Below are 24204 nucleotides of genomic sequence, written 5' to 3'. Positions count from 1 at the left end.
ACAAAGCATTATACAGTCACATGTTCTTCATTTGTCTTTCATAGCACTGTCACTGTGAAATCTTCCTTTCTCCTCCACTGCCTTCCTTGGCAATTTTCTCCTTTGTCAGATTTGTGTCTCACTGTCCAGTCTTGCATTACTACTTCTGCCTTTTGAACAGTTTCCCTGCCTCCAGGTGTCCACAGCTGAACTATGCTCCTTACTGTTTCTCTTCTCTATAGAAAAGAAAAAATACACACATACAGGTATATAGGTGTGTGGAGACTTGCTAATGGAAGCTGAATATACCATCAGCTGAAAGTAATACAAAACGTATGCAGTATCAAAGGCTATAAAAAAATCCAGTGGATTGAGTGCTAGGCTCTAATACAAAGCCTACAATGATCATTACTGATTTTACTTCCAGAACACACAAGCTCTTCTGTATAACAACACCTAAGCTGCCTTTCACCTATTACAATTTAATTTTATCACAGAACTGTTAAAAGATGATAGATGTTAAAGACTACAAAATATATAAGCTTCAGCTCAGGGTATACTTTGAAGTGCATGTAGGTTAAAGCACAGACTTCGCAATTTCGGTAAACCATCTGAAAATAATATTCCCACGCCTAGTGGAAAGAATTTAAACCTACCTGTGTATTAAAAATTTCAAGGAAGGCCATATAAGCACTTCCCAGGCTTTGCAAGAAGATGGAGATGAGGCGGAAGTTATGACTCAGCGTATTAGTCTGTAATCTAAGAGTATATGTGCACTCCTGGTTCAAAATGGATGCTGTAAGACCAATGCCCAGATTTGACACACGTGCAACCACAAGTGTATTGTGCAGAAATCCAGTGCAGCTCCCCTTGCCATTGCCACCAGTCACATATCTGCCTTCATTATTATGTCAACAACATTTGAGCAAATTAAGCTTGTAAATTCCTAACAGAGTCTACAGAAGAGCCCAAGACATTTAACCAAAACATTTAGACACAGCAAAGACTCAGTGATACAGTACCACGTAGAACAAAGCAGTAGGGGAGGGGGGAGGCTGCTGAATGGAAAAGCTCTCATGCAAACAAATACCTGAATAACAGAGGGACATTTTAATTCCTGTTAGCAACCAATAAGCTTTCTGCTGACTAAGGGTAGGCTACATAGCACAATGCACAGCATTCTGCCTGCCTAAGCTAACTAACTTCGTTAACATGGCCATGCTGTCTCTGGCACAAACTGTTTCACTTGGAGCTAAACTTCGATATCTATATACTGCATCATTTAAATGCACAAATACTACAAGATAACATATTAAGAACTCTCCTTTGAAACACAACTGTATTCCAGAAGGGGACTGACTACAGAAAACTGACACTCATCCCAAACCTATCCTCTGTATTTACACATAGGAACATATACTCAGTTTACTGACAACTTATGTTTACGCTTTTTCCCTAGCTTGCCCTGAAGGTCAGAGGAATAAGTTAAATTTTAATTATTATACTAAACGTGGCAGTGGGGGGTGGAGGGAAGAGTTCCAAATACCAAGTCATACTCCAGCAATCAACATATTTACATTTTTAACTGCACTTGCATTCATTGTGTAGCTATTCCTAACAAATTTGATTTTTACCATAAGAATGCAATATGCATATAATTGAACAAAGACCATTAAAATCTTTCCCACTCAGAAAACAGCAATACTTCCCAAATACTGACCGCTTGCTTGCGACAGTGTAATTCCCCAGCAGCACTGTTGCTTTCAGAAAGACAGCAAAAAAACCCAAACAACAACATCCAAATCCCCTGCAAGAATATGCCTGCAAAATCTGACAGGCCACTGAAGCCTGCCCCTCTGTTCTGTTACTACCTCGCTCAAAACATTAAGCTGTATTTGAGAGAGTTAACTGCAAACCCTAGCAAAGAGTGACCACCAATATTAAGACCTGGATTAGCTCTTGTAATTATGATGTTGAGATGAAGGGTTTGAATATTCTGGGTTTGTGCCTTTGTGTTGGGTTTTCTTGTAATTGCTCTGGAAATATTCTGGTCTGATAAAAGGAGCAGCTAGGAGTTGAGTAGTTTAAAGTACTCACCACCATCATGTATTATCACAGATTCTTAAAGAATAATTCAGCCAAAACCCACAACTTTGCTGCAGTGTTTGAATAACACTCTGCAACAGCATTCACAAACACATTTTAAGTGAATACATTTCTGCTTGGATCAGAGCTCACCCTTAGCAACAGAAAACATCCTGGTTTGACCTCTTAAAAGCAAAAGCAGTTATTTGAGGGAAATTATTGCAGAGAACTAGCTATATATGAACTATGCATAAAATGAAAAGGGGAAGATAAATGCTATGTACTCAGCAGCTAATACTCAGATTTTAGCTTGACAAGCAAAACTGAAATAGCTATTTATACCACAAGAAACTCATGAGTGACCAAAAGCACTTCCTTTTAGCATAGAGCTACAAATGTATGAAGTAGCTGAAAAAGAATTTCAAAGTGCTATTTGAATAATTCAGATAGAAGTAGTGGAAGAGCAGGTTTGGCACGTGAACTTGAAACTAGGAAGGAGTTAATCCTTTCTTCTTACTTATCTTTCCAAGTATCTATATCTTTAGTCACAATTTGCTGAAGCTTGCACAGTTCATTCACATCAGGAAAACATAATACAACAAAGGGTGGGGAGGAAAATCAGTCAAAAGGATGAAAACATGAAATACCTCTAATCGCTGTATCCTTCCCTTGAAGAACATGAACAGAGAAGAATTTGGATAAGCAGATTCTTTTTTTGCAAGAATTTCTTTTGCCTCTTTCAATCCTGCCTTGTTATCGCTGCCATCAAGGGCAAAAAAGGGACGAACAACTGTGTGGTACCACAACAGAGCTAATCTAAAAGAAACATAAGAGTAGAAAGGATTACAGCTCATAAACAGAAATTTAAGGATAACATTCTACACAGGCAAATTTTTAAATGATTCTGAAAGACAAACAAAGATATGAATCTCTTCTTATACAACCTGGCTTTGAAACAAACACAATACTATTGCCATACATCAATGTACTTCTAAACTGCACCTGAACATACAATTCAGTGCACGTTACCCAAAGGTAAACTAACAATCAAGCTCATAGCATCAAAGCAGTTGAGCCTTTAGAACTCTGTAGATTTTAAAAAAGAAAAACCCACAGGAAAACTTGAAAACAAATTGTTCATTGGCAGGAGGGTGGGTGGGGTGGGCAGGGAAACAACCAAAACTAACAAACAAAACCAACAAACAAAACCAACAACAAAACTAAACACATAGCAGACACACTTGAAATCAATGTCGAAAAAGAAATACATCCGGTGTTGGGAAGGGCAGACATCTACATGACCTACATTGCTCCTGGAAACAAGGGCAGAGCACAAAGCTTTCCAAGACCATCTGAAGGAAGAAACACCCTAAACCCACCATTTTTCTTCCCCAGAAAGGAGAAAGAACAAATCAACAGGAACATTTAATCTTAAGCTTTTTTAACCAATCAGAAATCCAATTCTTCTCCTCAAGCAGAAGGAGACATTAGCTCTGCTGTCAATGTTTCAAAAGTGACATCTGGTGGTACCTGCAGTAGGTCCAGTAATAAAAGCATTAATTTGGAGATTATAGAATAATAAACCCATTTATGAGGGCATTTTAAATTAGGTGTGGCTAACCCTTCACCTCATAAAAAGACCTGAATGCAGTATGAAGGCTTGGGAAAAAGACTACACAAAAAATACCTCTCTAAAAAGACTATAAGGGAACATCCCATTTTACTCAGATGCTAAAATTAAAAGTAAACTGGAAAAGATCTTTGTCTAATAGTAAGGATATATAGCTAAGTAAGATCAATGACTTGTACAAAATAGTATGCCCTCCATAGCAGAGAATGTAACTCAGGTAAATTTATTCAGCCTTCAGGGGGTGCTTTTATTTACTCTGCTGGCATATAAACTACTAGATATTAGAATAGCAGGTACTGAAGAATACAGCAAATTACTGACACACACCCCAAATACATGTAAATAACGTAACAGCAGAGAGATCTCATATACTAGTGTAAGTGATGAATTTACTAAACCATGGCATGTTAAACAACAAACTACAAGTTTATTTTACCTGCTGTTGTTTCCTTTAAAGCAACATGACTTTTTGGTTTTCACTTTTTTCCAGTTACTTACTTTTAGTACTAAGTTATCTACCAAAGCATTTCAATATAGCTACTCACGTAGCTAAAGGGGCCTTCATGTCCTTACTTTCACTTGCATACATCAGTGAAGAAAGCCCCTGTAGGCGGTCTCCAGGAAAACCCAGCAGGTTGATGATTTTGAGCAGGTTTGGGGGCACCATGGATATGCAAAGATGAAAAAGTCCATATCCAAAGCTAACAGCACCTTTCAGTCTGTTTAGCGAATCCTCCGTTACACCTTCTGCAGCAATATGATTATCATTTGCAGCATCAGAAGTCAAGGATTCCTGAGTTGTTTTCTTCTGATATATTTCCTGAAGTGTATTAATGTCCGTATAGCACTTATTGTAAATTTTCCAGGCTTTTCGGAGTATCCACCCACCTTTTATGTATGCTAAAAATCAAGGAAAAGAAATATTTCAAGGACACATTTCAGAAGTGGAACATAGTAAGTAGTAAATGCTATTTCACAAATCATAGGATGCTCTCTCTATTTGCATTAACTTATTGTATAAATGATTTTGTAATAGCTACTGTCCTCTCAAAGAGGTCTTTCTTACTGGGCATTACAAACTTATGTGCTTTTCAACCAGAGACTTTAAAACAGCACGCAATACAAAGGGACTTCCTTTCAGCTATGTAGCAATAAAACTGTTGGAAAGAAACAGAGAAATCAAAGTACTTAATCCTGGATTCTGCTCCACTATAGAGTGGAGATAAAATGGCTGCCTGGCAAACAGAGAGAAGCAAAACTCAAAAGAAGAGATTACACCTCTTAAGCTCAAATGATGTTAAAAGACCATTGATGGAAAAATACTAAGAAAACCACTTCCTTTGGGTTAGATAATAAGATTTTCAACACCACCATTTCCCTGCCCCTCATATGAATGCAGTGCCTTATAATTAAGAAAAAAATCATAGAAAAAAAATAAAATACATAAATTTTATGGTTTTAAAACATTTTTTGGTTACTTAACTTCCTCAGTTTCAAATACAAGCTGGGTATCTAAATTGCCCTAAAAATCTGGTCTTGAGCATTCTCAGTTGAGAATGGAAGAACTACCCTCTTTACAGGAAGGCAGAGAAAGGCATGACACCAAAAGATGAAGATGTCCAATTTGCCTATTTACATGGCATTCATCTTGGGTTATAGCACATCCCTGGATAATGATAAGTGGTAAATGGAAAACACACACAGAATATACTTGTACACGTTAATTGTGAAAGCAGACACCAGCATTTTGTCTGTGATAGAGCCCTGAGAGTTAGGAACTGCAGTGACAAAGGAGTTAACTAAAAATGAAAGAAAATAAAAGCATGGTTATAGCAGCAGTGTTCTAAACAGATATCACCAAATTTGGAGAGATCAGTGTTATAACTGATGCCAGAATTAGATCATAACAGGTGGGGTGTGTCAAAGAAAAGGAAAATGCTATTAATACCAAACCACTCTTTATAAGCCTTTGACATCTTTGACAAAATCCCTCCTATCACCAAAAAACATTTCTAGAGAAAGTACCATCACAGACTAGGCTACCTCTTTTTGGATTCTTGTATGAAGAGGGGATGAAGCTAGTCTGAGAGTCTTAAGAAATCACACTGAGAAAGACTGCAAAATTTGTATTCACAGCTGTGACAGACGGTTCTGTCAACATGAACTTAAAGTATTAAAAAAATTAATTCTCTATCTTGAGTTCCATATTAAAGTGTTATAATAAAAAATGTAAACCCCTGACATGGTTCAGCTGCATTACAAGACTAACGTTACTTCGATTTTAAGCAACTAGGTCACTTTTTGGCTGCACAGAATATTTTAAAAGTTACGTGGTTCACCACAAGATGGATGCTCATACAATTATGCATAGCAATGCAGCAGACAAATATTAAGAAAACGTGGGGTTTTCACTTATCCTACAGATAGTGTTTCTGCTAATAGCTAACTGCTGTATTCTGATGCATGCATCAAATGGAAAGGATATGATGTGGAAAAAAAGGCTTTACTTCCATCAGTGTGCTGTCATTAACAGTTCACTAACACAGCATAACCCTATACTAAGATAAAACAATCTGACAAATTAAAATAATAAATTTCTGACTTTTTAAACATAAAAATTAAATCAAGCCCAATCACTGAGCTGATTTCCCAGCATGAACTTCTGAAAGTAGTCAGACCATGACAGCAGTGATAAATATCACGAAAAGGTAGTTCAATATTGCTGTAGGAAGCTAATATAAGTTGCTGCGTTACTAACTTTGATGAAACTATTTGTAATACATCCATGAGGGTGGAAAAGAAAATCTAAAATGTGTTAGGCATATGAGAAAGCAGCTTGCATGTCATCATATGCTTCTTGTCAAACTGTTCCAGGAATAAAAACACAAGAAATTTTTCACCCACCCACTCATCAGAAATAATTGTCTGCCTCTGAAGAATGCTTTTTATAAAAACAAAATTACACTCATTTCAATAATCTGCTGCTATTTCTGTACAGAAACATGATAAAAACAAAAGATGTTTATACATAATCAGAAAGATAATATACTCAAAAAACTGAAATAATGGATCTAACAGTTCAGCAACAGCAGCAACTAGCAGTCACTGAGGTGGCATTTAACCGCTTGGAATTTTAACTAAAGATTGCAAGTAAATTTTTTACTCAGTAGAGTAAGCCAAATATACTGCATCTTCTGCAGTACTCTGCTACCCACTTCACTTCTCTGAGCAGCAGAGAAAGGGAACAGACACCACTCTCAGTTACAGCATCCAACCTAGTTATGCAGCTGTAGAATACATACTGAAATAAGAATAAAAGCTTCGGGGGGGGGGGGGGACCCCACAAACAAAACCCCAGAACTGCATCAAAAATACTGAGAAAACCTTTCTGCAGTACTACACACACAGCAGACAGAAATACCACCTGAATTTCTGCTACCTAGAACCAAACACATTCTTGATGCCATGGCTTGGAAGAAACGAAAGCATTATGTCCTTCACTGAAATCTTAAGTGTTATTTTAAATAATCCAAATGTTACTTCCCTGATTACTTTCACCTGATCAGCAGGGTTTTCAATGATAATCTAGTCTGACTGCCATCTCTTGGTCTTCATTGATTTCGTAGGAACCTGGGAATACGCTCACTTTGTGTATATGACCTTGACCATATTTTCTATAAACTCACGGATGAAGGCATGTTTTAAGATTATGCAAGAGATCCAGGAATGCAAGAGAACATTAGAAACAGCTTTGCAGCCGAGATGAGTAGGTTTGTATTCAATAGGACAGGATGAACCTTTCTGGCATGCAAGGATGCACTTTGGTGACCAGAGAAGAACTGATTTGGCAGTTCCATCTTCAACACACTTGATTTAAAATTACTTTCACTGGCAGTCTGTCACCTCCCTGAGCTGTGATGAACATAATGCATATGGGACATTAGGATTTTCCTGGTGGCCTGGACTTAACAGCCTCTTTTATCTTGCAGGCCACACGAAGCACACGGATGCTACCCATCTTCGTACCAACTCCTCAAATGCCTCTATGGGAACAAGCAAAGGATTCCAACCTATCTAACAGGAAACAGTTGAATATGATTATTGGTATGAAAAAAGCAGAAAGCTGTAATCTGTAGCAATCCAAGTCATCTTATTTTATGATACTACTACCTACACAAAGTTAGAACAATACCTCTGCTAGTGTACCAATCTTGGAATGTTTCAAATGGAACTGTGCTCTTTCTTACAAAACAATCATCTTTACTGATAGTCACATTGCCACTTTATGATCAAGCTTTATTAAAAGGATATCATGCAAAAAATATATCTAAACATTAAAGCCACAGCACACCTGATAACTCTTGTTTTACAAATGAGAGCACAGCCAAGTAGACTTGACAGTCTGCTACAATTATTTGTCTTTGTAGACGATCTATCATGGATAGAGTGGATTTTCGTCCATCAACCTGTTTGGAATATACAAACAGAGAACACAGAAAAATGTTAACAAAAATAATACAGAATACTAGTCTAAATCTGACAACTTAAAAAAATCCAAAATTAACTGCAAGTGGTAGTATTGCTACTAAATTGACTCAGCATTTTGAAGTGCAAAACTATGCTAAAATTTCTTTGACAGGTCATCAAGTAACATCCTACTAAATAAACAGGGAAATCTTACACATATACTATCAACTATTTTTCTTAAGATTCTACAAATACTCAGAACAGATTTAAATTTCATTTAATTACTACTAAATGCATCAGACATACAACTAAAAGGTGTTAGATAGGAAGAGCCCAGACAAGGGTATATGAAAAGTGGCAGGGAAAATACAGTGCCTCTGAAGAGCAGAGTTAAGTATGTAAGATTCAATACTTTTCACCAAGTAAACTAAATATTGAAGAGAAATAGCTTCTTCTGCTGCTGTAGATCTGCTATGTCACACTAGGCACGTCACTCACTGGACATTTCTATACTACTACTTTAACTAGTTCTCAATCTGCATGCTTTATTCTTCCTTCATTATTTAGAATGAAACACCTAAAACAGGAAGGAAAATTCCCTAGGAATGCCTGGCACACAGCACTATGCAGCCTCAACATCACAACTTTTGAATATTATGAGAGCATGTATGAATTAAAGTTAGCTTGAATTAGACAGGCTACAAGCTTCCTGAAATAATTTTAGTAGATCACTAATTTGAGGCCTTAAGAAAGTAATTGCTAACATCAATACAACCTGCTGCTTTAGAAGAGGAATTACCTGACTCTTGAGTATTTTATAATTAGGAAGTCCAAGCAGAACATTTGACTTAATTTCTAAACTTATTATTAATCTCAACTGCTCTTCACATATGAAAAATCACCTATTCAAAACACAAAGGTGACAGAAAGGAAGTTTCCAGAAATATTTATTGAATATACAATCCCATATTTTACAAATAATATTCTTACATTCTTTTTAATTTTATTCTTGATTGTTTCTATAACTCCAGCTTCTTCACTTTCACAAAGTTTCTCTGTAGCCTTTAAGTCATCACACGCCAGCTGCATTTTCTCTTCTTCAAATGTCATCATGGCATTCTACCAAAACACAAACAGATTTGAATGATGAAAATCACAAATATTTTTATTTCTACAAAAGCTATGGGATAGTAAAAGTTTTCATAAAGACTTGGCAATAAAATTTACTTTAAAAAAAAAAGTATTAATACACACACACATCAGTACACATACTTCTACACAGAAACACCAAGCTAGAGATTTGAGAGTGCTTTACCAAAATTTCAAGACAAATCAGAACATACTAAGTCCTAACCCTTTGTCTTAAAGCTTCATATGCAGTCAAACTGAATGCGCTTTCACATTACGTTAAGGGGAAGAAGAATTCATATAAATTAATTTTCAGTTATTGTTATGTATGACATTATTCACATCTGTGCAGATACTGCTTTTATATAATTCATCCATATAAATAGCAGGCCTCCAAAGTCAATAACAAATAACAGCTATTGCATTTTTCAAAATAACCACAATTCCTACATATATAGGAAGAAAAAAAATGCATCCAACTACTGCTGAACCAATTTAGAAAGAATTTCAGGACAAGTAACTTCTTTTCTTGATGCTTTATTAAACAAAAGCTCTGAATGACACAGGCACACAAAGTGCTGCTGCTATGTTTAGAACAGTAGCTAAGCAAGATATTTTCAAGATCCACTGATGCTGCACTGTGATGTTACACTGGTTCAGCACATCAATTCAGATAAGCAAGCCTGAGAGATTCTCCCTCTTTCCTTTCTCCTCTGCACTGACTTAAAAGCAAGCATATGCCCCAGGAGATTTCCTAACCAATATATTTTTCCATATTGCATAGTCTACAGACACTAGAGATAATTCAAATTAATTTCATTTACAACTTATCTATTTCTGGCATATTGTAATAAATTCTGTTTTTAAAAAGAGTATTACCATAGATAATTTCTGGTGCGATCTAAGATTAAGCAGCAAAGTCAGAATAAGGACAGTCTAAAAAACAAGATCCAAACATTTTCTAATACACCTGCTCAGTTTTTATATAAGATATTCTCACCTTTAATACATTAAAAAAAAAAGGAGGCATTTAACAGACCTAACTTGCTCATTACAACTCTTCAGTCAGTCAATATTCTCAGTTCTCATATATTCAAAAAGGAAGCAATGTGAATGGATTGAATTAACAACTTTCCCCCAGCAGTGTGGACGGAGAAATTTCCAATACCAAAAGCTATCAAGAAGATGGTATTTATGAGTGTTATTTTAATAATACCTCTACTACTCATTTAAGAGATGGTTTTATTATGGCTTTTTTAATGGAACACATAAATATTTCATACATTTGAGAAGCTGAATCACAGAACCTTTACTTTCTATTTAAACCACATGAGTAAACAAGTTTTATATAACATGACTTGTTTTCTAGCTACATTTACTCTAAAAATTTGAAAAAAATTAAGTCTCATAAAAAGAAACAAATTAGAGTATCCAACTTTATGAACACATGCGTGTACATACAAACATTAACCACAAGAGAAAGAGATGTATAGTCTCTGCTCTTGTCTACTCACCAAAAAACTGACAAAACTGGCTCCAAAACTCATTAATGGACTATGGTTTCTGTAAAGAAAACAAAATGTTGTTACTATTTTTGCACCTATTTCCTATCATAAAAAATAATATTGCATTTCTTGATTTTAACTTATACATCTGTAAATAAATCATGGTGGTTTTGTATCAAGCTACAAACAAACATATCATTCTGCAAGATATAAGGGAAACAGAAAGCCAAAAGCTTCATCAGTTTTACTAAGCTGCATATATCTTAAAATAATTTAAGAGAAACCACTGCCATCAAAATACATTCAGTGCAGGTCAAAAAAAAGTAAGAGAAGAGGAGAAGAAAATTAAAAGTCTGCTAATTCTACTCTTCTCTTGTGATCCATCACTACAATTTTGACCTAGCAGACAAATGTTAACTGGTTCTATTAAGAGATTCCACTTCTCCCTGTTCCCATAAATTTAAGTTAATCTACCTGAATTTTAAAAAAACATGCATATGCCACATAACATAAGTTGTTGGAAATACAAAGCTCTTACAAGGCTTATGGTTTTATAGCTGCTTTGTTTCAAGTCCAGGATACATATCTTACTATACCATGTGGAAAAATTTTAAGATGCTTCACCTACTCTGTTTGCAGGGGTATTCCAAAAGGGCAAAGTTAACTGCAAGATCAAAAAAATGCAGGCAAGCAAAATCTTAGTAATATACGGGACAGGTTTCAAGGTTCAGGACTACCGTAGTCACACAGACCATGAGGCTCCAGTAATGTCAAACAGAAGGCACTTAAAAACAAATAAAATTTCAGGATCTCAGCAGTACTACTGATCCACACTGTTCAGCAGTGGGTTGCCAGGTTATATAAAAACACTGACTTCCAGGATTTAAGAAGAGGTAACATTTATGCTACAGGTACATATGTTGCTATAGTATAATACTTATGCTGTTTCCAGCTTAACTCTGCAAGCATCAGATTAGAGTTTTAAAATAGGACAGGCACTTGAAAAACATGGAGAAAGTAGTATATCATTTATTACAACACAAATTTCCAGTAATAAACCCATATTAAAATATAAGGGTTTGTTATTTTAAAATAAATTTTAAAAAGGTACCCATCTATTCCCCACCACCACCTTTTCTCACTTTTTGATTTAGCATAAATATCTAAAAGCAAGGATGTGAACAAGAAGAAAAAGAAAGAAAAACAGGGAAGATAAACAAAGCAAGTTAGAAAAACTTTCCCTTTTTATATACATCGCTCAATTCTGGATGTACATATAAATGTAAGATCAACATAACTTGCCACATTTTTCATTATTTTTTCAAAAGAAAAACAGGTTAGGTATTTTCCCCTTTGTTGGCAGGCCAACAAAGAACAGCTGCCAGTAAATGCCTCTGCTATTCAGTACCTGGACTGTTCTCTACCAACAGCTGTGTTACACAGAGCAGCAGCAATCAGCTACACAAGTTATACTTGCTGCAGCTGGCACTTTCAGCATGAACTCCTGCTGCAGAGTGCACATGGCTATCTCATAATCCACTTTTCAACCCCTGAGGCATGTGGGACCCATTCAGCAGCCAGTCTTATCACCATACTCCACAGCACATAACCTTCACCATGCATTTCAAGGTCACACCTACTGCATTATCGACACCCAATGGATCTAAAGCTGCAGAACAGATCAGCACAAGAAATTTTTATGCTTATATCCTTATGTACAAAGTTGTACTTACATCACACTTTCCAGGAAGCTCAAAAATAAACCAAATGTTTCATTTTCTAACTTCCTTTGATCTACATACACAGAAAGCAGTTCCGGGGAGGCAACCGGGCAGGCATCTCTAGATAATCAATCTTTCATACTGAAGGCCGTTCAGAACAGAAAACTGTCAGAGAAAGATTGTTTATCAGAGTGAATGAAAAGTAGCCAACCACAACAGTGTTTGACTATAACCAGAAAAATAAAAATACATGACACAAGTAATAGTTAATTAGGTCTGCACTTCTCAAGATGATCCTTAGAACTCATTTCCTGAATATTAAGTTTCCATCCACACGGACAATGTTATGTCACTACCACACATGGATCCAAAGTTATTTCGATGGAGTAACTAAAATTCGAGCATCAGAACACCTGTAAAAAATGTACTTGTAAATTTGGTAAGTATTACCCTCTTATTAAAACTCCACACAACAGGACCAAAATTTTGAGGTGTTCCGCCCTCCCCCCCCGAAACATGCATAAGCAAATCAAATAAGCTAGCAACATATGCATTTGGCTTTCAGAAGAAAGTAGCATCCAGGCATTCCTTAGGACGTGGCAAGAAAGATGCGAGTTTTATCAGCAAAACATAAATACAAATCAAATACTGTGGAATTATAGAATAAATGGTAAAAGTGTTGCATATGAAAACATTTTTAAGTTCTAGACTACTTTTCATTTTCTATGAATTTATAAAAAAAGATCCTCCTGTTGTAGAAATAGTTACTGAAGCTTTAAAAAAAAATAAAATACATCAGCTTTAGCAGTAAACTGATTCCCTGTCTATGGGAACAATATTTTCAAATAGAGCAACTTGAATAATGGTCATGTTTGGGAGTGAAACCACTAAAACTGAGTAAACAGGAATACAGTTGAGAATCAAAGAGCATATATATGCTGTTTCAGCAGCTCAATATATATGCTAATTCAGGCATGTTATTCAAACAGTTTTAAAAATTTGGTTTTCTTTTCAGGATTTTAAAAGCCTGTTAAGTGTGCGCATATGTATGTGTAGCAATGTTTAAATACACATTTTGAAAGCCTTTATATTTCTTTTTGGTAAATTTTAATACAATGTTAAAAAATGAGGCAGCTAGTTACAGGTGAGAGCCAACTGCTCTTCCAAGATTACTAAAGACACTGAAGCACTTACTGCAAGCAATGAAAATTTGTCCAAGTATTTTTATGTATATTTGTCCAAGTAAAACTGAGAAGTTTTTTTCCCCAAAATATTTATATTTTCAACTGATCTTTCAAAACTGCTTGCCCACTTGCACTCTGACACTCACAGCTCACTTTGTTTACAATTCATCCCCCATGATCAGAGGGGACAACAAAAAACTTGAGCGCCACATCACTCTTCTGAAATTATCACTAGCTGTAATACATGAAGTAAAATGTTGCAGATTAATTCTCTTTAATTTTCAGTCACTCAATCTATAAAAAGCATTGCCATTACAGCAATACAGGCTGTAACACATAAGGACCCTGAAGCAAGAAAACATAATGCATAATATTATAGTATGCCTGGGAGATGCTTCCGTTGAGACCATGGAGTTTGGCAAACAAAACATGAAACCTCTACTGCAGGAGCTCCTCACACAGAGTTTGTGTCGTCGCTAAACAAAATAAGGAATGCTTCTACCACATGCCTATGTAAGTCACTGGATAGAGACTATATAGTTGCAGCTTTATGCAAGATCCTTTTTAAGGTAATTTCAGCATTTAAAATCCATTTTAAACAACAATCATGTTTAGTGCTCAGTTTCTGCAAATATTATGTTGATTGATAAATTCTTCAACAGTTTAGGGTTATCTTTTCCTCAAGAGCTAGGGAAAAGGTTTGCAATGGCACAGTACTATCCCAGTAAACACTAAGGCATGAGTAATGATGACAGTAAGTTTCTGAGCAAAGCACAATTCCATGAAAATAACCCTTGGCTCAAACTCTTACTTATAAGTGACCTTCAGCATCAGACACGATTTTACATCTTTTGACAAGTTCCAAAAAGTTGTTAAGATACAGAAAAATGAGGCAGCACTTGAGAAACTACTAACAGCAAACCAATGGCCATATTGATGTTGACAGGATTTATGGAACTGAACACAAATGAACACTGGGACACTGCAACAACCCAAGTTTTCCTCACTACTTTGAAGCAATAACCTCCATTAAGTAAAGAAAAATCTCAAGACTTTTAATTAGCTCAGAGATGAAGAAAAATTCAGTCTCCAGACATATTTTGTAAAATACTGTTTGCACCTCACCTATCAAACTAGGACTCAGAAGATCTCTTCATTATAAGAAACTGTGCTATTAACACCATTTCTACAAGATACGCAGTAGGTTGTAGATGTCAATACAGTTGGTATGTATAACTAAACATAAGTCATAAGCTCAAGAGCACCGAAGTAGACTTTCTTCCAGGTATATAAACTGGTGTTATATCAGACATTGCTTCTCCCAATAAACCCTGACTAATTCACCTCATTTCATAGCATACCTTTAAGATGTTAATTCACTTTCACAAGAAAGGTGTTTGCCATGCCCCATTTTCACATATGATGATAACATTCAGGAGTTTTAAGCCTTGGTTTAATAAGGCTGAGATAATGCAGCCCAATTTTACCATAAGAAAATAAATCAGAATTGAAGCACATCAAAAGAAAAATCAATTACTTATCAGCATTTTCTTTTTTTTTTTTTTAACAGCCATTTCCGCCATAGTATTTTGCTGCCAAATACATCAATTTCTAGAGCTACTACAGCCTAGCTCAGGTTTAAATTTAAGTAATGTAATTAACCCACCAACACTTCCTCCCTGCTTTCCTAGGCACCGCTACTTTAACCATGGTCCACTAAGAATCATCACACTAATAGTGATGCTGAAGTTGAAACAAAACAAATTATTTTCCTCCAAAGTGGGAGAGTAAAGTGTAATGAAAAATTAAAAATTCATTTAAGTTTACAGATAAATATAGAAGCAGATACTGAATACTTTAAAACAAGCAGAAATACATATAACCTACATATAAAGGTAAGAAATTTACTGCAACAACATACAAATCCTTTGGTCATTATTCCATCACAGATTATTCTAAAATATATTCCAAAAATTATTTGTGAGACTACAAACATAAGACAGATCTTTACACAAGTACACATCTCATCCAATATTGGTATATGAAATAGCTAAGGAAATATAAGTGTCATAAAAGCATTACAGTATTAAGATACATTAAGAACTTCAAATGTCAGATCTAGGTTTAGTTGATGTTTAACAATCAGCCCAAATTTGTTTTAATTGTTAAATGAGCTCTTAGCATACACTTCTATTTGCACTAGAAATACACAACCAAAAGAGAAATTCAGGAATATAAAAAGAGTAATTCTGGGGCCCTGTCCCACCCAGTTTTTACCTGATTTGTTCTGTCCTTCCACAAACTAATGGGGGATTGTTTTGCTCTAACTTCAGGCTGTTAGGGTTAGATGCACAAGAATATCAAAACACCGGGAATTGAGAAGCATTTTAAATTGCACCTTTACTTTGAAAAGTAGTTACAAAGCTGAGAGACAAGCTGGTTATAACATATTAGCTGATTTGTACTAACTGTCCAATCGCACACTCTTAATCCGTAAGAATTATGGACTTTTGCAAAATCTTTTTCCACCACAGGTTCAACTAACCTGACCAAAATTACTTTCCAGGACAAACTATAGCAGCTTAACTGACATCACATAACTTCTTAACATCTCTGAGCTCCTGAAGTATATTAAAACAAAAACCTATCTATCCCATCACAATAGCCTGAAATAATTTACTAGAAATATGAGATCAAAGAATGGGTACACTAGGAAGAGTGAAAAGTCTTTACAATATCTGTATCTTTCACAGAGTTAACTTCTTCAGTGTTAAAATAAGATCTGCTTACTATCACACTTCTGCCACCTCCACCAAATCTGACTTCTAACTTCCAAGTTATAAACTCAGATTTTTGTTTAGCTTTCTGTCATCTTCCCTTGGACTTCTAGACACCAGATTTTGCTCTGTATGCCAAACGGATGTCTCAACCTCCCTCCACCCTTTTTACCACTTCTTTTGGCAACAACACCTGTCTCTGTCATGAAGGCCACAAAACTAAGCATCACATTCAATGTGATCATCTCTACATACCCAGGTCTTGAAGATTTAAGCTGCAGAACACAAAGTTTTTCTAATCTAGCCACATAACTGGAAAACTGATGCTGGTTTTATGTGCATGACTATTACTACAACGTGCTCTGCCTAGCCTTGAGCAATGAAATCTTACCTCACTAAGATACACATTTATTACACGTTTAGAATACTGCTGCTAAAAATCACTTCCCTCATACATAAGTCTCCTTTCTATACACCCATCTAGCAGCTGTTCTCTGCCTATCACTGCAATAAACAAAAGCGCACACGGTTGCTACCAGGGCACTCATGGCTTATTCCCACACTGCCAATCAAGATGCCATCATCCTTCTCCCAACTCATTCACGTCAGTTCCCACCCTGCTGTCCTTATCTAGAGAAGCTACCAAAACATCTACTAAATCCCTTTATTTTTGTTCTTAAGGTTCCTTTGCTGAGCTCCATAAACAAGAATTTCAACAGTGGTTAGACTGCCCATACATGGGCCATAATCTACCTGCTGATCAATGCTGGCTTAATGTCACCTTGTCTCAACTTGTATTTGGGTCAAAAGTATTTCGAGCCACAGACACCGTTTTAAATTGGTAATACTAGGTTCAAACACCTACCCACAATGGAATTTCTGGTCCGTTACTGAAGTTTGTATGTCTATTAGTACGTATACTGTAACACATCTTAACTTTAAAAATTCCAGGTTTTTAAAGTAACCATACTAAGCTTTTTTCTCACTTTTCCATTTGCTCCAACTTTCCATTCTTCTCCATGTTCTGCTTTACCCTAGCAGGTTGTACAGCATGTTTTCCTACACTGGCCCCATTCTTTAAATCTTTACACATCTTCTCTACATCATCTTCATTTTCTTCTTTGGAGAGGACCTTATTATATACATTTTACTTATTCATCTTGTACCACTTCTCTTTTCATTCAGATTCAAGTTGAAAACTTTATCAAGCCTTCCCAGAAGTAAGATTCATTCATGCAGAGTCAAACATTTCCCTGGTAGGAGATAGAAGATTGTTGGATTTCTTCTAAGATAATATCCCTGATCTTATGCTTTGTGTTGTGAGTCAACATTCAGCTAAAAAGCTCCTGATTTTATTTGATGCTGTCTTCTCTCCTTTTAGCTGGAGGAAGTTTTTAAATCATTTCTGAATTGCAAATGCTCTTAGGAAGTGAAGAATCAGCAAAAAAAAGGTCTTTTGACAGTTTCTTCTTTTCTTAAATGTTTAGTAATCCACAAAGCTAGAAGGGGAAAAAGAACACTCCAATCCCAGCTTTCTTGCTAGTGTCAGCGTGGTTCCCCAAAATGACACCATCCAACAGGCTGATTGTGGGCTCCATCTCCAATGCCTATGTCCTTGATTAGCCTCCACACCTCTTGCGGCTTTCATAGGTACTCAAAGTTTAAACCAATGAGAACTGGGATGGTGTCAGCATTGTTCAAGCTGAATAGAAAGATTGATACCTGACAGTTTCAAATATGAGTTAGCACTGTGGAAACCTGACACAGCTACAACCATTAAAGACAGCGGTGCTGGCTGTTGCAGATTTATGAAAATATTACATCCACTGGTATTTGATTCATGTTCAAAATGTCACCACTAGCAGGTGGAGCATCTGGATTTCTTAAAAAATATAAGCTTATGAAAAAGCATATGCAGATGTTGATGCTACTTGCAGATGATTTTTCAATCCCTGGTATCTTCCCTCAAGCACAATTTAAAGCAAAACAAGTCACAAACTACACCTGACAAATCATTAACTGCTTTATAGTGGTAAGTCAATGCAGTTCCAACTACATGTTGTATCTGACACAAAACAGACATGTTCATCTGACTTCTTCAGGTTCTAAATATATATATCTAAGAGCTCTAAACACCAAAAGACAAAGTACTATTCTCCCATGCCCAACGCAGAAACAATGGTTCTATAGCCCATAACTTCAAAGTACCACCACTCTTCAAAGACAAGGCTTTACTGGTATGGTTATACATGCAAAACACAGCTGCCATTTCTACCGTGGTTTCCGCAAGGACTGCATTATGACCAGCTTTCAAATATAACTGATTTTGGGCTCATCAGCCAGCTTTCTGGAAGATGCAAAAATGCAGAATAGCAAAGAAAGAAACAGATTCTGCTTGTTCTGCTTGCTTTGGAATGGCAGCTGTCCTGAGGCTCATCAAGGCTGTCTACTGTCCCATAAAGACACCAATATTGATTTGAATAAATTTTTCACAGGATCCTTCAGGTGGCAAATGAAGAAAAAATTAAAGTAATAAAAAGCAGAAGCAAAACCAGTAGTTTCTAAGAAACAGTTTTAAGTGGTTTAAATGATGTGGCTAATGAAACTGAAGTTTTGCTGAATAATTGAGTTTCCAAATAGTCTCATAGGTTCTTAAACAGTTTCCATAAGAAAAAAATTTCCATTCCTCCCTTCACTTCTAGGATTCAGCTGATAACTGTTAAGCTTCTGAAACAAAGCTAAACTATCAGCATAGGCAGTAGTCTAGAATTAACACTTTCTTTTAAGAAAGGTTACTTGAAATACAGACAACACACAATCGCATCAAGTTCAAAAAGCTGCATTTACACCAGACATCTTTGAACTCTAGTGCTGCAAATTACAAACATCCATATTAAATTATGGAGAGCTCCCAAAAGCTGCTCATTTGGCTTACCAGTCCCATTTAGGATGGGTTCTATTTCATAATTTCAACCATACACCAACAAAAATATACTCATTTAAGACTGTATGCAAAGAAACACGTAACAGCATTACTTAAGTCCTTGTAGGAAGAATGCATCCAGGACAAGTATAGAATCCAAAACCGCTGGGGGGCGGGGGGGGGGGCGGGGGTGGGGGTGTGAACCTCACCAAAATCCAAATTTATAGGAAGCATACTTTGCTGTACCTTCTCTCCTACGTCTAATGCGAAGTTTCAACATACAGCTAATTTGCAATTCAATAAAGGTCTATTAGTTCACAGCAAGTGTAACCCTGCTACAAATTTGGGGATGAGGTAGACAGGGCTGGAGATTTTCACAGTCATTTAAAAACTAAGGCAGTGATTATCAATTCATGAATCATAAAACCACTTCATCTAATGAAGGAATTCTTATTTATTCCTTGCAGGTAGTGCTTAAAGGCCAAGATCAAATAGTACACTGAACTTAAAAGGCACTTCTTCATAAAAAACAAAGAAAAGCCCACACCTGGAAAAAAACCAGATAAGTTTCTGCATCTAAGAAATCCTTAGTAATAAACCTTCTAGATAACCAAGAGAACAATTTGCAAAAGAGATCATTAGTCACCCTTTCAAGAGACGATTAAACTGCATTCTGAAAATGGGAATCTCAATAATTTTAGTCCCTAGCACTACCATACAACATAAGAAGCATCACATATTAGAATTCCTAGACTACTTCCAGATCACACTACTGAGAGAAAGCAACAGCACAACACAACCAAAAGTGGAGGAAAGGAAACCTCATCAAGTGTTCCTTAACTGCCACCTTAAAAAAAAAAAAAATGCAATACCAAAACAAGCAACCAAAACCAACAGGTTCCTTAGATACCTAGAACACTGACGACTCCAACAAACTCAAGAAATAAGTAACTCATAGGGTGCAACTTCATATGAATGTGAGCTGCGTGTTATGCATGTCAGGAATGCACAGTGGGGACCTTACTTGCCACCTGCAATATTCCAGTTAGTTCCACACAACAGTACTGCGTATGTAACACAGCAGTATATACTAAAGACAGAATGACATGTTTCGTAGTAGACTGTGGCAGGTACACAGTGAAGTTATTATTCCATTATTATTAAGGGGAGTTTTCTTAATTTGTCTCGCTCCCCCCACTCTACCTCCAAACATCCTTTTTGTAAATAAGATTTAAGTACATAAGTACACCATCACTATGAAGTGCTATTTTAAGTCAATCAAAGTCTTTTTTAATTGTACAGACAACAGCAGTATAGTACGTATTAATTATTTAGAACGTATGCGCAATTACAGCAGCTCAAGCTTGGGTGGAATGCATTAGTCCTCAGACAAAAAGCAAAGACAGGTATAGGCAATCTTTTCTTTAAGACTGACTTACACAGCTGTGTTAATGCCATTCCTACCGGATGACTACTTTAACGCACATGTCAAGTGCGTTGAGTAGACATGATGTATGTGGGGATTATGAACATAATCTCACAGCCTGGAGATAATCCCAGTAGCGCTCAAGGACCTTTTGTCGCTATCTGTTTTGTGGGCTTAAACCACCATCGGATCACATACGAGCATCGGAGCGAAACTCCCCAGGAAACCTCTCCAGGCCCACGTGTGTGTTCACTCACACACGTTAGCGAAAGGCAGCCAGTGTCACCGAGGGACCCGCCGACCCCTGCCCGGCCCTTGCCCACCCCCTCGGCAGGGCGACAGGCACCCTCCGCAGCCGCACGCCGCCCCACAGCGACGCCGCGAGCGAAGCGGATCCGCAACCTCTCACCCAGCGCCAGGAGGGCGAAGCACGCGTGCCCCCTCCCCACCACAGCGCAGACCGAGGCGGCAACCGCGGGCGCCAACCCGCCCCGCTCCGAGGAGCCGGGCCAGGGCCAGGGCCGGGCTGCCGGCGCCAAGCCCGCCTGCCCAGGGCGCGGGGCCCTCCGCGCCTCACGGCCCCGCCGCCCGCTCACCGCCCGCCGGGGGCGGCCGCCTGAGGGGAGAGCGGGGCCGGCGCGGCCGCGCAGGTGGGTGACGGGGACAGGTGCGCGGAGGCCGGGCCGCCGCCGCCGCCGGGCGGAGGGGGGCGCCCGGGGCCGCGCTGGGCGGAAGGCGCCCGGGGAGCGGGCGGCGGAGGGGGCGCCGGGGGTTACCTGTATTTCTTGAAGAGCTGGTCGGACTCGCGGAAGCCGTTGTTCAGCAGCATGTTGATGCCGGCCAGCGCCAGCTCCGCGTCCTCGATGGGCAGCGGGGCTTCCCCGTCCTCCCGCCGCGGCGGCGGCTGCTCCGAGCCAGCCATGACGATGAGGAGGCAGCAGGACGCAGCCGGGTCTCCCCTACCTACCCACCTATTTATCTATCTACGTATCTACCCGCCCGCCGCCCCTCCCCGGGCGGCTCGGTGCTGCCTCGGCGTGCCTGGAGGGAGCAGCCGGGGGCGCCCGGTGCCCGCGGAGGCGCGAACACGGTGCCCGCCGCCGGGCCGGGCCGCGCTCCCCCCCCACCGCCCGCCCGCGCTGCGGCGACGCGGCAGCCGCCTCGCGCCCGCAAGCCCTCCAAAAGCAGCGGCGCCCGCCTCGCTCCCCAGCGCGCAGGCGCCGAGGGGGCCGCGCATGCGCGGCAGCGGGCGGCGCGGCCAGCGGGCGAGGGGCTGGGGGGTGTAACGGCCGCGGGCGGCTCCTCTGGCGGCGGTGCTTGGGTGGGCGGTGGCGCGGGTTCACTCCGCCGCGGAGCCCTCGGCCGTCCTGTGCCCGGGGACGCCGGCTCCCTGCACCGAGGAAAGCACGGCGAGCCCGGGAGGCAGGCAGGCAGGCAGGCAGGCGCTGATGCCCGGCTTGGAGGGAGTTTGTGTGCGGAGCTTGCTTGGTTTGTCCCTCTTCAGGTTTTTTCCCCTCGGTGCGTCTTCCCTCCACCCGCACGCCTCTCCTCGCCGCGCTGGTGGGCGCAGCACGGGTGGGTGGGTGGGTGGGGGGCTGCCCTCCCGCCAGGCGGGGTCCCCACAGCCCTGGGGTTTCTCACGGGCGGGATGCGGAGCTGGGGGCCGCAGCCGGGCCTCGGATGTGAGGTAACGAAGTCCTCCTTTGGTAATGCAGCTTTCCCTTTCCAGGGAAGTGATTTTTTTTTAAAGTGATTTTAGTCAGTGGCCGAGGTCACTAGCACGGAGACTGAAGTACCTCGTTTGTACAATGGTGACTTTGTGACCTCCCCAGTGCAAGTCTGGGAAACTACTGTAGAGTTTCTAGGAATTTACTCCCTAACTCTTGACACCTACCTCCATTAGCAGCAATGTGAATTTGCCTGCGACGCTGACAGCAAAAATCAGTATATTGCAAGTTTCCCTCAGATACAGGCTAGTCTGGCAGGTGTTTCCAAACACAGGGTGGGTGAGAAAGTACACTTGCATAAATGTATCCATTCCAACCCAAAATGGCCAAGTACCTGGACACTGAAAATACGCCCACATTGTTTTCACCCTCCTTTGTAGGAAGAGGCTTTCTTTGCTGCGCTTAAATTTTGGTGAAGGCAAAGTCTGCAAAGGCCAATGCCTACAACCTGGTCTAGCTTCCTGTCAGTTAGGACAGTGCCACAGCTGCTCTTGCAAAATTTAAGGAACAGACTTCCCTCCCCCCCACCCTTGCTAGCTTATAAAAGAACAGGACCACACTCTACTTTTAGTAGCAACACCTCCTCCCTGTCAAGAAAAACGTGTCTTTCTGTGAATCAAGGAGCAATATTTTGCAATATTTCTGTACATGCCTTGTAGGAATTGCTACCACCTGCTTGGGAAATACTCTGTACAAAAAACCTCTCGAGACAATACTTTTTGAAAGGCAAAGATTGTCTAATGCTAGGAAGCTTCTGATATTTGTCAGGTGTGCATTGGACCCTTTGGCTGATTCCCAGCCGCTCCATCTTACTGAGCAGAGCTGGATATTCAGAGGGCTGTTTAAAGAGAACATGCCTTCTGTTACAATGCACATCTCCAAACCAGCACGATCTACACAGCCTAGAAATCCTCAGGGGCTTGTAGGAAGTCAGCCCAGCATGAATGGGGAATGATGTGTTCTCCCACGTTATTTGTGAAATTTGGACTCCAGAAATTCAAGCAGCCTTGCTAAAAGGAAGTTGCAGGTTGCAGTTTCACCACCTTTATTCTCTCTTTCAGATGTGTGCAAGATGCTGCATTCCAGATGAAAAAAATTATTTCTGTAACGTTATCTCCCATGCAGGATTCTGTGGGTAGGGATTCATGGTGGAGTGGTTTATAACATCCTTTCCCTTAGTCATATGTAATCGATTTGATCAAGAAGCAATGAATCTTCTTATGGATTCCCTGAGAACTTGGCATAGAGAAGGCTAACTCCTATATCCAAGTACCATTTCTGAGGAGCAGCAAAGAGCCAAGTCCTTTGTGAAACACCTACTCTGTTTCCTAGCCCCTGTGTTTGAATAATGGTGTAGCAGGGCTGTGTGGTCTCTGCAGCTTTTTGGCTCCATGCTCAAGGAGCTAGAATTCTTTGTGATCTTCTTTCTAGCACCCAGTTGCTCCAGACCTTGCTCAGGGCTGGCACTGATAATCTGTTTTCTGTAACAAATGCTTTTGTAACTATCTGGTAGCTAGCTATTAATTTTGAAACTCAAGATGTGAATAGCTAAATTAACTCTCCAGAAACACAGCTATAAATCTACGGAAAAAAATGGCAGAATAAAACTGCATTTTGACTGCTCAAGTAGAGAACGCCTTTAAACACCAGTA

General features: G+C 39.2%; 1 protein-coding gene and 1 long non-coding RNA gene across 3 annotated transcripts in view; one reads left to right on the top strand and one right to left on the bottom strand.

Annotated features, from left to right (window-relative positions):
* Positions 1 to 21987, bottom strand: part of TTC39C (tetratricopeptide repeat domain 39C) — a 39057-nt gene extending 17070 nt beyond the window's left edge. The window contains exons 1-6 of one of the 2 annotated variants that reach the window (XM_069779179.1): positions 21602 to 21987; positions 10804 to 10852; positions 9152 to 9280; positions 8046 to 8160; positions 4240 to 4594; positions 2712 to 2880 (exon numbers count right to left, since the gene is read on the bottom strand). In XM_069779179.1, the coding sequence (XP_069635280.1) occupies positions 2712 to 2880; positions 4240 to 4594; positions 8046 to 8160; positions 9152 to 9280; positions 10804 to 10852; positions 21602 to 21747 (963 nt within the window). In that variant the 5' untranslated portion in view covers positions 21748 to 21987. The remainder of the gene's footprint in view (positions 1 to 2711; positions 2881 to 4239; positions 4595 to 8045; positions 8161 to 9151; positions 9281 to 10803; positions 10853 to 21601) is intronic. The other variant, XM_069779180.1, reaches the window with a different exon arrangement.
* On the top strand, positions 6199 to 9281 carry LOC138684729 (uncharacterized). The gene is made up of 2 exons (XR_011323987.1): positions 6199 to 7464; positions 7684 to 9281. It is a non-coding gene; the product is annotated as an uncharacterized lncRNA (long non-coding RNA).
* Positions 21988 to 24204: the final 2217 nt, after the last annotated feature.

This window comes from Haliaeetus albicilla, chromosome 3 (assembly GCF_947461875.1).
Source record: "Haliaeetus albicilla chromosome 3, bHalAlb1.1, whole genome shotgun sequence".
Taxonomy (NCBI): Eukaryota; Metazoa; Chordata; class Aves; order Accipitriformes; family Accipitridae; genus Haliaeetus; species Haliaeetus albicilla.
Note: the sequence above shows the minus strand (reverse complement) of the source record. Positions and strands in the feature narration are given on the sequence as shown.